The 12,143-nt window shown below is 47.1% G+C and overlaps 1 protein-coding gene across 3 annotated transcripts in view; it reads right to left on the bottom strand.

Annotated features, from left to right (window-relative positions):
* Window positions 1–911: 911 nt before the first annotated feature.
* Window positions 912–12,143, bottom strand: part of Clrn1 (clarin 1) — a 34,854-nt gene continuing 23,622 nt past the window's right edge. For all 3 annotated transcript variants that reach the window (XM_041659526.1, XM_041659527.1, XM_041659528.1), the window contains one exon: window positions 912–1,177. In XM_041659526.1, coding sequence (XP_041515460.1) covers window positions 912–1,177 — 266 coding nt within the window. The remainder of the gene's footprint in view (window positions 1,178–12,143) is intronic.

Below are 12,143 nucleotides of genomic sequence, written 5' to 3'. Positions count from 1 at the left end.
GTGACATCCTCTCTGTTCTTTGCTCTTTTCCGGGTGCTTTCCTGAGGCTAGCTAGCACACTAAGAGTACAGAAGGGTCAGTTTCAGATTCACTGTGGCCTTTGGTCACCAGCAGATTAATTTGGTGGACAATTCAAGGGGAAAGAATTTAGTTGGATCACGCTTCATGACTGCCATGGCACAGCTCAATACCACCCGGTTCTGAATTTATACACTGTTCATAATTTGGAGTTCATTAGTGCTGCAGACAGGAAGCCGGAAACTGTCTCAAGTGGGTGGGTCGCTTTCACCAGGCTGTCTAGTCGGGAGCATTTCCCACCATGCCTGGGTGGCTGCTGCAATGCTGGCTACTGCAAGCATTCAGATGCAGAAGGGAAGATACCTTTGATCCTGGCTGGCTTGTTTGTAAAGGTTTTCTAGTTTTGACCGTCATAGTCGCAATGGCATGCCTTAAACAAACCGTCACAAAGAACCCTTGCAGAGATTCAGGGCACTATGACTTTAGGACACCAGCTTCACCTCCGCTTTCCGGGATCTGTGACAACGAATATGTGGAGACTAGAAATAACATCTGCTTTATTAAAAGATATTCCGAGAGCCTGTGGCGTTCTCCTTGGTGGGCCATGCATCTCACCCTTCGGTGAGTAAATGGAGGAAACATCTGTCCATCTATCCAGCTGCTGTGGACTAACTGTGCAAGCGGTTAGCCACCAGGCAAAGCACCTTTCCGAAGCCACCCTCTGCCTCCGTTATTTTCTAGCCAGAATCCCTACTACATAGCCTGTAAACATAACTGAAGGGTGCAGAGGCTTGGTGCTTAAGAAGTCTAAACGCACCGATGAAGTTAACCATACTGAAACATGGCCAAAGCGAGTCCATTCCTTATTGAGGAATTATGGAGATATTTACGTTTCAGTACATTAAGTCTGCAGCCACATTGGTAGTCTCCGTGTCTTTAGATTTTGCAAACGGGAACTGAAATCCAGCAAGCCGTATCAGGAGCCCATTCAAAAAGTGAACAAAGAAGCAAACGAAGACCACCCAGAACGAGGTGGTATAGTTTTCATTTTGCGTCTTGTAGGCATAGGTCCCTTCTTTAAAGTTTGCGATGTTTTCCGACAGGCGGTGGATTTTCACTTCAGAGGCAAACAATATCATGACAAGACAGCCACAGGAGCCTGCAACACAGGGACCAAACAACATGTTAGCACAAACATCACTTGATTGTCAGGGTCCAGAGAGAACATCAAGGAGCAAAGCAAAGACAGCATGTCAAACACCATCCCCATTTGCATTCTTCTCCAAAATAATACTGCTAGGAAAAGGCAGTCGTGATTCTCTAGTCCATGATTGGTAGCACATGGGGTGTGGCCGTAACCAAGGCAGGTTTGTGCAGGGAGGGGACAGTGATGGCTTGAACAGGGCAGTTGGAATCAAGCTGACCTCACTGCAGCCTGAATTGCCAGGCACCTTCAAAGCACGGTGACAAACTCCGACTGCTAAGCAGCCACTGTGGCTTCAAGGGAACACATTCCTCTATACTTCACAGGGGACACAAGATAAATGTCAGTTATGCAAACTCTTGGGAAAAGTCCTGGGTTTCCCCATAGAAGAGTACCATGACCCCTCCAGCTCTCAACTGGCCACCACTGCCCAGATGAGTACCTGGGGCAAAGGCAGCTATTGATAAAATGTCATTGACCAAGAGCATCTCTCTTTTTTCTGTAGCCAAATTCAGATTTTCAACTGGGTGTGTGCCTACCTTGAATAAAGTCAGCATTATTCAGATGAGACGAGGGTAGTTGAGGTGGAGAAGCAGAGAGGTGCCACCTCGCTCTTGCCTTCTCCAAGCTGAAATATGGTTGTCCTCTGGGGACATTTTGGTCCAGGTGGCATCAGAAATGGAAGCCACAGGACAGGAGAGAGAGCACTCTGATTAAAGTAGCCACTGTGCAAGTGTGAGGCCCAGGGTTCGGATCCCCAGAGCCCACATCTGGCAGGGTGGAATTACCCAGTACTTTCTGCTTAGGAGGTAAAGGCAGGCATCTCCAGAGCAAGCATGCCAACCAGACTAGTTGTGTCTATAAGCCTTGGATTTAAGCAAGAGGCCCTACTGCAAAGAATAAGATGCAAGTGAGATCAAAGCTGATTCCCACCATCAACCTTGGGCCTCCACACACAGGAATGCATACATTCTCATTCAGTGAGTCTCCACGCACATGAACCTCCACACAATGCATGCACGCACGAGCCTCCACACAATGCATGCACGCACGAGCCTCCACGCAATGAATGCACACACGAGCCTCCACGCAATGCATGCACACACGAGCCTCCACACAATGCATGCACACACGAGCCTCCACGCAATGCATGCACACACGAGCCTCCACACACATGCATGCACACATGAGCCTCAAAACACATGCATGCACACATGAACCTCCACACATATGCATGCACACACGAGCCTCCACACACATGCATGCACACATGAGCCTCCACACACATGCATGCACACTCACTCAATGAGCCTCCAAACACATGCATGCACACATGAGCCTCCAAACACATGCATGCACACATGAGCCTCAACACACATGCATGCACACATGAACCTCCACACACATGCACGCACATGAGCCTCCACACACATGCATGTACAGACACTCACTCAATGAACCTCCACACACAAGCAAGCATACACTCATTCAGAAAGAAATAGAAGCCATGTGCTATTGCAAAACAAGTAAGTGCAATCTGAATTCCAGACACATGAAGCCATCAGGCTATCCCTTGACTTTAACCTCTAAATGCCAACATACATACATATTCTTTTATGCTTCTTGCAAGCTTTTTAAAGATTATTTATTTTATTATATTGTATGTGTATGTGTATTTGGCTCACATATATGTCTGTGCACCAAGTATGTGTCTGGTGTACAGGAGGGACAGATGAAGTGTCAGATTCCCAAAGACTGGGGTTCCAAACAGTGTGAGTCACCATGTAGGTGCTGGGTATTGAACCTGGGTCCTCTGCAAAAACAGGAAGCATTCTGACCTGCTGAGTCACCTCTCCAGCCCCTTTTCCTTCTTAATTGTCAACTGCTGTCCTGCGCCGCCCCACCTCACACCTCAAAAACCTTACTATATATCCAAAGCCATAAAAAGTGTCTTATTCCCTCAAATAAGAATATTGTAAATTAAGCATACGACTCTTTTTATTCTTTGATTTCAGTTACTTCAAATACTATGGGAACAGCAACATAGTTGTCTCAGTTCCCTTTCATTAATTCACTCATTCATTTTTTTTTTTCAGTTAGACATAGTATAAGGCAGGCACAGGGATAACAATGAGGATTTGAACTTGAAAGAAAACATCCATGGTCTCTGCTCTCAAAGAGAATGTGATGAGTTACGTAGTGTAGCAACAATTATAATCTCATCCAGGTAAGTGACAGACACAGCAGGGAAGGCAGGACACTATTGCTGAGGGGCAGGCAGCGTCCTCAGGGGTATCTATAGAAAAAGCTAGCTCACAAAGGGAGGCTAGGCTGTGTGGGAGGAGACAGTAAGTGTGAGCACAGGTCCCCACAGCCTTCCCAATGGCAGCCCTGGATTGTAGCACAGATAGACTGATAACTGATGGCTAGGAAGAGGAGCAGGCATGGACAGGGAAGGTGCTTTGGGACTTCAAGGAAACACAGCTGTCATCCTAACACTTGCAAGGTCAAGGCAGGAGGATTTCATGAAAAATAAAAAAAAATAAAGGAGAAAGAGGCAGGCAGACAGAAGGGGACAAAGCAGGGAGGGAGAGAAGAAGGGGAAGAGAAAGAGGAAGAGAAAGAAAAGAAAGAGAAAGAGATAGAGACAGAGAAGAGAAAGAGAGACAGAGACAGAGAAAGAGAAAGAGAAAGAGAAAGAGAAAGAGAAAGAGAAAGAGAAAGAAAGCCTTCTACCCAGGGCTGGCTCCATCAAATGGCCATCATCATACCACACAAATAGCTGAAGGCTATCGCTTTCCTGACACTTCGCTTCCCACCCTCCTCAGCCTGGCCGCTGAGAAGATTTCTTTGTGAGATTTGTCAGCCTAACTATTTTCGTATTCCCAGCTTCAAACCAGAGCTCTCCCCCTGCAAGCCACATCATTCCCTTATTGTTAGATGCTAACAAAAAGGCCGCGATGCTGTTTTCCCTTTATCTTTTATTTGAAAATTGTAGCGAAAATGCCATCGCTGTTACTATAAGAGCTTTCTTTGTCTGAGGAGATGGTGAGTTTCAGACAGGAGAGAAACACGATTTCCTCGGTGCCTGAAAGGAAAATTCAAGTTTGGTTTCCTTTTTGCATCGTTAAATATTTTAAAGGGATCCTTTGTTAAAGGGACAGTGTCTCCGTGAGCCTGCTTTTCAGATAAGTCACCTGCACATCTTGAGGCACAAACTGGGTCTCCCCATGACGATCCCGAGAAGCTGGCCAGCGTATGTGGCTAAGAGAGTGATCTGGAATTCCCCTCGAGATTCTGGGTTTGAGGGTTTGACCACAGTGAACTTCCTCATCTTGAAGTCAGAGGACGGAGCCTGAGGTGGAACCCTGGCAGCCTGCCTGCAATTCCTGAAGGGAAACAGCCCCGTGTGGACGGGGGATATTTTTCCTTCTCTTTGTCCAGCTCTATCAAAGAGATGTGGGATCAAGGATAACTATTTATGACTTACCGACCAAAAGACACGGATGAAGGCTTTTGCTGTGTGGCCTGGCTGGTTGGGTTGTGTGTGAAGAAAGGTGGGCTGAGAGACGTGAGAGATAGGGAGAATCGGGCTTGTCCCATTTCCAAAATGATTCTCTATCCCAGCAAGAAGGGCCTCTAAGTCCTGTCCCCTTTTAGAGGGGTTTGCTTTATTCCTCTTTAGAAAGCTCTTCCTCCCGCAACGAGGGGCGTGCTTGAAGTCAATAGAGCATGTCCACCTGGAGAACAGACCTGAGTTATAGGCTACACTGTGGGAACCCTAGAGCTCTTGCCCCCACAGTTCTGAGCCTATATCTAGGCTGCAGGGTCATCTGGGCAAGGTCAGTCCTTCCAGGAGCATGTTGGTGGCTGCTGTTATATATCCTTGAACACAGTGAATGTCTCATGAATAGCCATTTGATATGCAGCTCAGTGATACCGCCTCAATATATACTCAAAGCCCTTTCTAAATGACATGAAGCCGACCTAGGAAAGGAAGCAGACCGAACGGGAGCCCATGGTGCTTCCGTCACTGACTCACGGGCAGAGTTCACAGCAGTCAAGAATTCTAAATTGAGACCCCCCTCCTTCTGGAGAGCTGGTTCTGGAGAAAGAAAAACTCAGCATATTGAATCGAATAGTTTAATTAACTTTAAACCTAAATGTTTAAACTCATGGCATATGGATTTTCACTCGTATGCTCCCAAGGCTTCACACATGGTAGAATTAGGTCTGCCTGTCTCTCTCCTCTTTTGTCCCAGTAAACATGTACATCAAATTCCCTAGCTCAGCTGGAGCTACTGCGACAGGCCCCCAGCGTGTCTGTCCATCTGATCCTCACTGCTGGACTCACAGGGAAGTTAGAATGGACCAGACTTTGGAAGCCTGCTGAACCACACTCACACTAGAATTTGGAAACCAACCAGGTGCAAGGCCCACGTTTGCAGCCCGGCATCGCACACAATGACCACAGCCGCATTCCTTTCGTCTGTCTGACTTCCCCACCATCTGGATGGTGCTGTGCTTGTACTCCCCGCCTTTAATGGCTTTGATTACTAATGTAATTTCTGACTGAATAAAATAGCTGAGTTATAGGGCTGTCATACCACAAATGAGCAGACACTAACAAACATTCACCATGGGCTAGCCACTGCATACGGGTGATTCTCATCTGGTAGCTGCCCAGGAGAGCTGAGTTAGGTGTTGTCTGTCTGCAGGCCCGACAACACAGGGAGCATAGGTGTCTTAGGGTTTCTCTTGCTGCGACAAAACACCATGGCCGAAAAGGAAGTCGGGGAGGAAAGGGTTTACCAGATCATAGACCATCACTGGAGGAAGACAGAACAGAAACTAGAGCAGGGCAGGAACCTGGAGGCAGGGGCTGATACAGAGGCCACGGAAGAGAGCTGCTCACTCGGCTTGCTTCCCCTGCCTTGCTCAGCGTGCTTTCTTACAGAACCATGCACCAGCAGCCCAGGAAGGCCATCACCTACTGCTGAGCCCTCCACTATTGATCACTAATTAAGAAAATACCTTACAGCTGGATCTCATGGAGGCATTTCCCTCAACCGAGGCTGCTTCCTCTCTGTGATGCTAGTTTGGCCAAGCTGACACAAAGTCAGCCAGTACAACAGCTCACAGCCAGTAAGAAAGTTGCTTTTTCTGTTGCTTGGCCCTGAGCTTAACTGTTTTTGGGTGAGAACGTCTGCCAGGGTGTGTAGGTCTCCAGAGTGCTGTGGGATGAAGTCTTCATGGGGGAAGAAATTCAGAAATTAGCCTATTAGCACGACGCTCATATTTTGGAGAATAATAAGTTAGAATGCCAGTTCCTTTGAAAGCAATAGCCAACATGTTCAGAATGAAAGCAGAGTCTCTCTTAGGTGACAAAAAGGACAGACACTGTCTGTCTGACCTAGAATGACAAATGGTCATGTACTTCTTTCGACTACTGAAAGATTCAAAGCAAGGGTGGGACATTCACAACTTCAGAGGTGGGGTGTTGATTGCCTGGGACTTTATACAGTCTCACTGAAGGTGAAGTCCCAGGAATGGTTTCATTCCCAGGTCGAAGCTTTCTGCTTCCACAGGGCTTCAGAGGACTGTGGTCACCACAGAGAAAGTGAGTCAGGGGACAAGGAAATGGAGCCGACACTAAGGAGCAAAATTTGAGGTTATGCTAACAAGCAATTAGGTTGGGTGGTTCCACAGAACAGAGGTGCAGGAAAAGGAAAGGCATCAGCTAAGCTAAGCCTCCCCTATCTTCTGCAGTAGGTGGCTAAACAGCCCACAATTCCCTGAGTTTTCCCAGTGTCATCTTGTTGAGCAGGGTCCAAAACTTAGTGGAAATGGTGTTTTAAAGAAGAACGACGTTGTTGCTGGCAGATATGCAGGGCTGGTTTTCCTTTATTCTTTCATTCCACAAGCATTGTATCGTTAACTGCACTATGCTGGGCACCACTAAACCAAACAAGACTTAAGACAGCTTTCCTGCCCAGGAAACTGTGTTGGTAGACACAATGGAGAGATGCAATGACAACGTAAGTAAGTATATTCCATAGCTGAGCAGAGTGTGATATGTGCCAAGGAGGATAAAATAAAGCAGGCAGGAAGGATAGAAAGGTAGAACGGGTAGGGAGTGCTTGTGAAGGTAAGAATCCCATAGATCCTGAAGGAAGTGAGAGAGAATGGAGAAGGAGAGAGAGAGAGAGAGAGAGAGAGAGAGAGAGAAGAGAGAGAGGAAAGAGAGGAGAGAGAGAGAAGAGAGGAGAGAGAGAAGAGAGGAGAGAGAGAGGGAGAGAGAGAGAGAAGAGAGGAGAGAGAGGAGAGAGGAGAGGAGAGAGAGAGAAGAGAGGAGAGAGAGAGAAGAGAGAGAGGAAAGAGAGGAGAGAGAGAGAGGAGAGGAGAGAGAGAGAGAAGAGAGGAGAGAGAGGAGAGAGGAGAGGAGAGAAAGAGAAGTTGAATGCATCCTTGCCTATGCTCCTTGACATTGGTGATTTGAAAGCAAAAGCCCCTGACAATCCTGGCCCTTCACTGCTCTCCTGCACTTGGAAATGAACTCCCATGCCCACCGCCATCATGGGTTTCACAGCTACTTTCTTTTTCCTTCTTTGGTTTCTGTTCTGTGGTCTGTGCAGAACCTAGTAGGATAGTTTCAGTCCTGGCTTTTCTACGGCTAGACATCCCTGAATCTTTCTCAGACTCCTGGAAAACATCTCCTCCATGATGACTGAGGTAGAAAAGGTGCACACTGTTCTCAATTCGCCAATTGCTGACTATTATGTCCTGCGGGCATTGCAGAGGTTGGAGAGGCGAGGGTGGTATTAACACTGAATCTGTGTGCAGTGTAAGAGCCCTTCTATTTTTATGCTGTTCTTTATTTTTCCTGTCTTCATGTTTCAGATACGACTGTGTTTATTTTTGTTCTGTGCCATAGCTGTAATCATAATTAATTGGGCCTGTATTAGGAGCATACCTTCTAAAGAAAGGCACAAATTGTATCTGTTTGTCTTGCTTGGTGGAACTCAAGTCATGTGCCATCAATACCACTGCAGCAAGCCCAGATTTGGGTGCTTCCAGAAGCTCAAAGCCAGGTCCCTGCTTGCATTGTCTGCGTAACCTGTTTACCACCCTTAGAAGAAGGGCAACAAGCGGTTATTCAATTGTTCATATACACTCTTCCCCACCCCACCCTGAGATAGGCTCTCCTCTCTATGACAGCCCTAGCTGTTCTGGAACTCATACTGTAGACCAGGCTGGTCTCGAACCCACAGATCTGCCTACCTCTACCTCCCCAGTGCTGGGACTAAAGGCATGCACCGCCACCACCTGGCTTGATTTTGCATTTGCTTTTGCTTGACTCTCCCAGTAAGCTGCAGGCTCCCCAAAGGCAAGACTCTGCGCTGGCCTCACTGTGGAGTCACCAGCACCCCCTTTACAAGGACTGGCATGTAACAAGCATTTTGTCGGCCAAAGAAACTCGGTGAAGGCACCTGTGGCACTGAGCCTCAACGCGGGCTGCCAATTCTGATAGCTTCCTTTGAAAAAGTTAAGCCCAAATCCAAAGCAATGCCCAAGCCCCCACCCCGTAGCCTCCAGCTTAATTGACATGGTAGGGAGCTGGCTTCAGCAATTTTAGAAAGCTCTTCGGGGGATTCTTATGCCCTAGATGGACTATGGGGGCCCATTAAGGTATTACCTAAATCTTACACTGGGGAAAAGGTTTCTTAAAACCAGCTTGTAAGAGACTAGGGAAGAAAGCAAATGAACTGATTTGCAAGAACGACAGTGGCCAGGAATGGTATCCTGAGACAGTCGAGGCATACAGATGATACTGGAATCTCTAAGGAGAGGAGAGAGGTGTGTAGGATCTTGGGCTGTAAGCATCAGCGAGCTGCAGTGGGCGGCAGCCACGGGCATGGTTTTTCCTTTTCTGCCTCCTTTGTTCTGAAGAACTGACAAGCTCCTAATAGAGAATTGGAAGACAACATTCTCTCTCTCTCTCTCTCTCTCTCTCTCTCTCTCTCTCTCCCTCTCCTCTTTCCTCATCGCTCAAGACACAAGGTATGAGTCCCCACCTAGACCGGAAGTAGGCATCTCAAAGATGGCCTCATATGACTTCAGCATGAAGAACCGTGGAGGACAGAGAAAAGCTGGAGGTGCATGGGGATGAGAGGAAGGAAAAGAGAAGGTTCAGGGAGCGTGGACAGCACCAATGAGGACAGATTCCTGAGCAGGGCACAAGGGTGAGGGAAATGGGAAGGAACCCAGTGAAGGGAGAAGCCCCTGGGTGTCTCCTAATGGAACGTGACTCACTTAAAATTAAAGACCCTAACAAAGTCGCTGTTCTGTGAATATTCGTGTTTACTACGCCTATTTAAAGAGTTTGTGATTAAAAAAAAAAAAACCCTCTAAAAGTTTATCTTGACACAATCAGGATTTAGAACTGGGGTCTGAATGAAAGCTACAAACAGAATTAAACATTTCCCAAACTATGGACTTCTGGGTTCCCTGTATGGACTTAAAGAGAATGAGGTAGTTTATGCTTCGAGAGCCCTGTTTACCCCTAAAGGCTGCCACCTGTCTGTCCTTCTGATCCTCATTTTGTACAGCTTCTTTTTAATGACCGACAAATTTTGCTGATTAAAATGAGGACTGGGGTTTCCGAAGCTGATTTCTCGGTGAACTCTGGGCCTTTGCAAGAGACTGCTGTGCACATGGCTCCTGCCCTTCTCCCTCTGCCCCCATCCTACCCCCTGTCATTGATTCACCACGCTTTATCAAATACCTGCACTTCCAGGTGCAATATGAATTAAGATACAGCGTGAGCTCAGGACTGATTGTTCCGGTGTGTAATTGTGTGCCCAGGTTCTCCTTGCATCACACTTGGCTGGAGGCCAAGGTCAGATCTGGGACATGGATCGAACCCAACATTCTTGGAGACGTCTTGCTTTTCAGACACTGCTAGTTAGGCCGTCCATCAGAACTGTCAGTTTGTCTCCACATGGGCTTCTCTTCTGAATTTCACCCAGAGACGGTGCAGTAGGTACCGGGTCAGTAGAAGCGCAAGTATCTCTCCACAACCAGCTTTTCTGTCCTTTACTTTATGAGGCTGGGTCAAAATCACCACATTTGTTTTGTCTCCTCAGCTGGTTAGTTACTTTGTTTTCAGAATGACTAGGGAAGGCCTGCTCTTTCCAGATGGCCTGAACTCCTGGCAGCAAGGCCATGGGATCAGTACTTTCCCATTGGTAGCAGTTGGGACTTTTGGCATCATTCCACACTTCCAGAATCCTCTGCTAGTGTTCTGAAGAGGGGCAGTGGCAGCTCTTTGAGGTCTGAGACCAAGTGCCCTCAGGGCCCCTCTATTTCAGGTCAGTTAAAGAAGTCTTCAGGTTCTTCCCCCAACCCCAGGAATGGTAGGTAGGTACTTCCAGAAATTACCCTCTGAGCTACCTCAGGCCACCACCGTGGTTTTTCAGTTCTCCAACCCCTTTTTAGGCAATTCCCTCTAGCACAGTGGTTCTTAATCTGTGGCTCAAGACCCCTTTGGGGGTTGAACAACCCTTTCATAGGGGTTGCCTAAGACCATCAGAAAACAGATATTTACACTATGATCCATAATAGTAGAAATTTATAGTTATGAAGTAGCAACAAAAATAATTTTATGTTTGGGGGTCATCACAACATGAGGAACTGTATTAAGGGGCCAAAGTACTAGGAAGGTTGAGAACCACTGCTCTAAGGGCACCTTGAGGTTGCACAGAAGGGCTTCACCTGCAGGACCAGCTGAAGCACATCTGTGTGTCCACCCCCAACATCTCCATTTCGTCACTCTGGGGCAGTGTTCTCAGAATTCATTGTGCTGCCAGGTTCCCAGGTGACATGGATGCTGCTCACCTGGTCTGCAGCCCTGCTTTAGATCTCTGTTGAGGGCTTAGAGGTTAAGAGCACTGACTGCTCTTCCAGAGGTCCTGAGTTCAATTCCTAGCAACCACATGGTGGCTCACAAACATCTGTAGTGAGTGAGAGCTGATGCCCTCTTCTGGTGTGCAGGTATATATGCAGATAGAGCACTGAAAACAAATAAATCTTTAAAAAAAAAATCAAATCTCTGTTGAAATCATGCCTCGTTTGTCTACTACCTAGATACTTACAGACTCAACTGACTGTCTACCAGTTCAGTTTGGGATGTTTAGTGAGTGACACAATCCCCAAATGTTTGTCCTTCCTGTGAGATTGGGTTGCTATCTTGGCTTGCATATCCCACCTTGAGACTGTATCTTTTCCATCTCAGTTCAAAACCAGTCCTTTGCCATACTTCTGCCTTTTGCTCTCTGGCGCAGGTCCTCCTGCCTCTGTGGTCTGCATTGCTAATTTTGTCCCAGTAGGGTCCTTATTTCTCTCACCTATGCATGTGAGGGTTGATTTTTTTTTTTAAAAACAATATACAGTAAGCTTCGAGTTAGCTGCTCTTGCCAGAGATAGGTGGGCACTCCTTGGACTGCCTCATAGAGTGCTCATTCCTGTGATAAAATTGTGTTGTACATCTATAAAAGATGTGGAGGAAATGTTAGCAGGATCCCTACTGGGAAGCGATCTCTTTTAGTTGGGTGAATATTTTGGTTAGCAAGGTGCGAGCAGGGAGTAGCAAGTACATTGCCTTCTGAAACCCATCAGCCCTTGTTGACTACAGGGCTCCGTTTTCTGGGCAGGCACCTGGACAAGTTGGTGCTGGAGCTGGATGGTGTGGGAGAAGGGAGCAGTGTCAAGAGGAACGAGTCTGTGCTGGCTGCTTCAGAGCTAGCTGCCAAGGGCAGCTTCAAAGGAGAACGAAATTGTCCAGCAGGGACTTCCATTAGATTTTTGGCTGGTATGAACTGTAGTCTCCCGGAAATCATCAGTAGAACATAATAGAATGTTG

The sequence above is a fragment of the Microtus oregoni genome, unplaced genomic scaffold (genome assembly GCF_018167655.1).
Source record: "Microtus oregoni isolate MIOR12 unplaced genomic scaffold, Mior012 000010F_ref0000083, whole genome shotgun sequence".
Lineage (NCBI taxonomy): Eukaryota > Metazoa > Chordata > Mammalia > Rodentia > Cricetidae > Microtus > Microtus oregoni.
This window is presented reverse-complemented; position numbering and strand designations above follow the sequence as displayed.